Below are 4,165 nucleotides of genomic sequence, written 5' to 3'. Positions count from 1 at the left end.
GTGCGTACCCGGCCTCCCGCTCCCCCCTGAGCCGCGCCGTGTCCACCCAGCGGTTGCAGTACGACACGCGGCCGCCCTTGATGCGGCAGGCGTGGATCATGCCGTCCCCATCAAACCTGGCGGGCGTTGCAGCATCGGTTTCCTTCGTGAGCTTGCAGCCACGCACACATACATCCTGTTCAGTCACGCGCCTATAATTTGCAGGCTTTCTGGGAGTCATCAAAGGATGCATGCATTCAAGAGTGAATCCGGGGGCCGGCGTGGGAAAACAAGCGGCGGGGCTCACCAGTGGTAGCCGCCCACTGGGGGTAGCGCGGGGTTGGGGCCGACGCGCAGGAACGCGCCCTCCAGCTCAGCGGGCACGGCCCCCTCGAGGACCTGGCCCGGGGTGGACGGGTTTCAGGGGGGGTGGTGCACGCTTTGAAAGGGAAAAGAGGCTCTGGCTGGGGGCGGGGGCAGGCGTGAGCAGGGCGCCGGCGTGGGACAGCAGGGGTGCCCGCCGGGAAGGAGGGAAGGGGGGGTGGGGTGGGGCTGCAGACATGGGGGTTGGCCGGGGATGCGCGTATGCTTGCACGGATTAGAGGGCGGCGCTGGCCCGCTGCATGGCCCCTGGCAGGGGGGCATGACTGCGACCAGAACTCGCGGTGAATGTTGCGGCACCGAACCGGATCACATCAAAGCCATGCACAAACGCATGCATAAGTGCGGGCACACACACACACACACATACACACGCGTGTGTGTGCACACACCTCCAGGTCCTTGTTGAAGCGCTCCTCCGCCACAGGGGCAAAGTTGCCCTCCAGGAACACCTCACCATACGCCTGGGGTGGGGGCGGGTGGCCGCGAATCCGGCCGCGAATCATCGACCAGCGATGGTGCGGCGAGGCGTGCGGGAGAAGGTCTGATACCAGTTCCCAAGGTGATGTTTGTAGCACAAAATTTCAAGGGGTGCGAGGGGAGTGCGAGGCAGCAAGCGGCAGCGCCGTGGCGAGCGCCTGCTGTTTGGCGGCGCGTTGAAGTGGGGTGCACTGGAGCATCCTTCGGCTGCGCCTGGTGTTGGTGACGGCGCGTGCGACGGAGCGGTCCGCTGGGTGACGCTGATGGGGCGGGGTCGGGTGACGGGGCGCTGACCTGGGTTGACCCCGCCCGCCTCGCGCCCGTCCTTGCTGCCGCACCGCCGCCCGTGCCGCTGGCGGATCCCCTCACCTTGTTGGAGCGCGAGAGCGCGTGGTACAGCCGCTTCCATGCGAAACTAGTGGTGTGAGGTCGGGCGTGCCCGCATGTAGGTTGGATGGTGTGGGTTGGCTGGGGTGGCGCCGTCCACACAAGCTCGGCGTCGCCGGAGGGCGCGGCGCCCCACGTAGCATGCGACGTGCTCTCTCACCAAATAGGCGAACCGAATTCAACGCAACGAGGCTGTTTCATATGACGCAGCTGCTGACTGGCCGCAGCGCTTTCAAGCAGACTCTCAAGCAGACTCTCATCACCTGCCGAAGTCGTACGGCAGCGACGCGATGCTCCAATCGGATTTCTTGCTGGAAGTCATGATTATTTGCGCCCTCGTCAGCAGTAGATCTATGGGAAGCAGAGGTGTCCGCACGTTCAGCGCGAACAAACAGAGACCTGTGTAGGAGCACTGTGACAGGAGACGCTGATGCTCAATTGAAGATACCGCGGCATGTAGAGGGCGAAGAAGGCATCCCGTCAACAGCAGCGGGGCCAGTGGCGCTCTGGCGTCACCGCCGCACACCAAGCTCGTAACTTACTTTGCGTCTTGGCCGAAGGGGCTTCGTTGCACCCAGATACATGCCGGAAGAAACTCAAGCACGCAGCAAGCTCGAAGGCAATAGTGATCCTGGAGAGTCTTTCGCACTTCAAGGGCTCGGTTGGCAGCCCACCACAGCACTACCATGATCACCCAACACATGCAAGCGGGCTGGCGCGGCCATCCCTGTCCGGGACTCCATCCAGAGACTGTCAAGAATCCCGTTTTTTCCAATTAGCGTTGACAATCGCACGCAAGGCGCCGTTTTCTACGCGGTCAAACCTTGTGGAGAAATGGTCAAACCCCTGCACCGCTGGTGCCGGCCCATGCGTAGCATGTGTGGGTCGGGCCCACTCTGACACAGATCCCAGAGCAACCACCGCAGTGTGAGGCTGCCTGTACCCCCTGCCCCAGCCCCTTCAAACTGACAGCCAACCCCTCTCATGCGTTTACCCGGCCCCTGAGTAGGGGAGCCGTTCTCGTTCTCGCGCGCGAGGGGCGTGCCGCCTGCCCCCGCCGCGGCCAATGAACCAAGTCGGCCTGTATGAATGGGTTGCGTAGAGGTCGCGCAAGGCGGGCCCGGGCCCCTGTGCACCAGAAGCCTGGCTTCCGCCTGCTGCTTCCAAATTTGAAAGCAACGCGATGAGGCAAGAGAGTGTGATCAGTCATCAGCGTTGAGAGATGGCGTGGCTGGGTTCCCTAGCAATGTGTCTGTTATGGGCAGGTGCTCAAGTGCTTGTGTGGGCGGTGAGGGGGAGCGCGCCTGGTGGGAAAATCGGCCCTGTGATGGACAAGTAAGGCGTGTGCAATCGGGCCAAGGGGGCGAGCGTGCGCGGCCGCGCCGCAAGCGCCCCGGCCCGCCGCGCGGCGGCGCCGGTGGGCGTTGCGGCGGCGTCGATCGTGGTGCTGAGCGCGCGGCCGTCATTGGTGGGCGCGGGCTTGTATGTCTCAATGAATCGAGGGGCATGACGTGAGAAAATCCTGTGGGTTGGGGCGGGGGATCCGACCGGCCGAATCCTGGGCCGCAGTCTTGCCGGTGATGGGGCCCACCGCGGCGTCGTGAGGTGTGCGAGTGCACGAGAGCGGATAAGGCATGGGACAGTGCGGGGACGGGAGGGCCGTGGCGGCAATGCAGGTGCTGGTCCGCGCAACGGCGGTGGAAAAGCCTCATTATTGCGAAGAGGGCGCGGCTGGCCTGGGCCCGCCGGAGCGTGGGGCGCGAGGCACGCCAAGGGTTTTGTTGGCGCCGCGTGGGGGGCGGCAGTGCGACGCGCGGACGCAACGGCCGTGCAGCCGTCGGTGCTGCCCGCGCACACGCAAGGGGAGGTGGAGTTCGACCCCCGAATCATAGGGGTCTAAGCAATGGCGCAGCGCTCTCTCTCCTCCGCTATCTGCCTACGCGCCTGCGCCTTCAGACGGCAAGGCCCCCTGATGCGCCTCAGCCCCTGCCTCCTCCTGCTCGCGCTTCTCTCCCAGCCCCTCCCCAGGCGCCCCAGCCGCGCCGCCGCCCCCGCCGCTTCCGCCCCGCTTCCCATCTTGGTCCCCGCCCCCCTCCTCGCTGCCCTCCTCGTCCGGCCCAGGCGCGGCCTCTGCCGCTGCGTCCGCTTCTAGGGCGGGCAGCAGCATGGGTATCCCCACCATCACCAACGGCGGCGGCGGCACCTGCGCTGGCGCCTGCGCCTGCGGCGGCGGCGGCGGCGCATCGGGCGGGGACGCGGCCGCGGCGGGCGCCGCGGCCGCCGCCACCACCCGCTGCAGGCTCTGCCGCAGCTCCGAAACGAGCCCCTCCACCGCCGCGCCGAGCGACTGCTGCTGCTGCTGCTGCTGCTGCCGCTCGCCGGCGCCAGAGACGGCGCCGCCGTCCGAGGTTACTGCGCGGGCCACTTGCTGGGCCAAGCCCGACAGCATCTGAGGCAGCACCTCCCGCAGGACGCGCGCGACCGCGCCCTCCACGTCCCCGCCGCGCGCCAGCGGCTGCGCAGCCGCCGGCGGGGACTGCGCCTGCGACGGCTGCTGCTGGCGCGCGGCGGCGGCGGCGGCGCCGGCCGGACGCGGCGGCGGCTGCGCCGCGGCGCTGGCGGGCAGCAGCCAGGCGGAGTGCTCGATCGCGGTCGGCAGGCCGACCGACCGAGGCAGGTGCTGCGTGTGCTCTGCGCACGCGCCCGCCGCCGCACCAACTGCCCCGTAGGCCGCGCCCGCGCCGGGCAGCAGCTGCTGCACAAGCAGCTGCCGCGCGGCCGCCGCCTGGCCCGAGGTGCCCGCCAGCTGAGTCAGCGCCTCGGCGGCCCAGTCGTCACCAAAAAAGTCGCTCGATGAGTCATGCTCGTGGGGGTCGGACGCCATGTCAGCATCAATGCCATGAGGGTGCGGCCCCGCGCGCGAGCCCGCTTGCAGGCC

At 67.8% G+C, this 4,165-nt stretch overlaps 2 protein-coding genes across 2 annotated transcripts; both read right to left on the bottom strand.

Annotated features, from left to right (window-relative positions):
* Positions 1–286: 286 nt before the first annotated feature.
* MNEG_14635 (carotenoid cleavage dioxygenase) lies at positions 287–866 on the bottom strand (the record flags this gene model as incomplete). Its single annotated transcript, XM_014036894.1, has 2 exons — positions 287–378; positions 753–866. Coding segments are annotated over 2 exons (206 nt in total), but the record flags the coding sequence as incomplete, so codon positions are not given.
* A 2,297-nt stretch (positions 867–3,163) lies between these two features.
* On the bottom strand, positions 3,164–4,111 carry MNEG_14634 (hypothetical protein; the record flags this gene model as incomplete). The annotated part of the gene is made up of 1 exon (XM_014036893.1): positions 3,164–4,111. The coding sequence occupies one exon, from the start codon at positions 4,109–4,111 to the stop codon at positions 3,164–3,166; it is 948 nt and encodes a 315-aa protein (XP_013892347.1).
* Between the last annotated feature and the right edge of the window lie 54 nt (positions 4,112–4,165).

This window comes from Monoraphidium neglectum (assembly GCF_000611645.1).
Source record: "Monoraphidium neglectum strain SAG 48.87 unplaced genomic scaffold scaffold04641, whole genome shotgun sequence".
NCBI classification, from domain to species: Eukaryota; Viridiplantae; Chlorophyta; class Chlorophyceae; order Sphaeropleales; family Selenastraceae; genus Monoraphidium; species Monoraphidium neglectum.
Note: the sequence above shows the minus strand (reverse complement) of the source record. Positions and strands in the feature narration are given on the sequence as shown.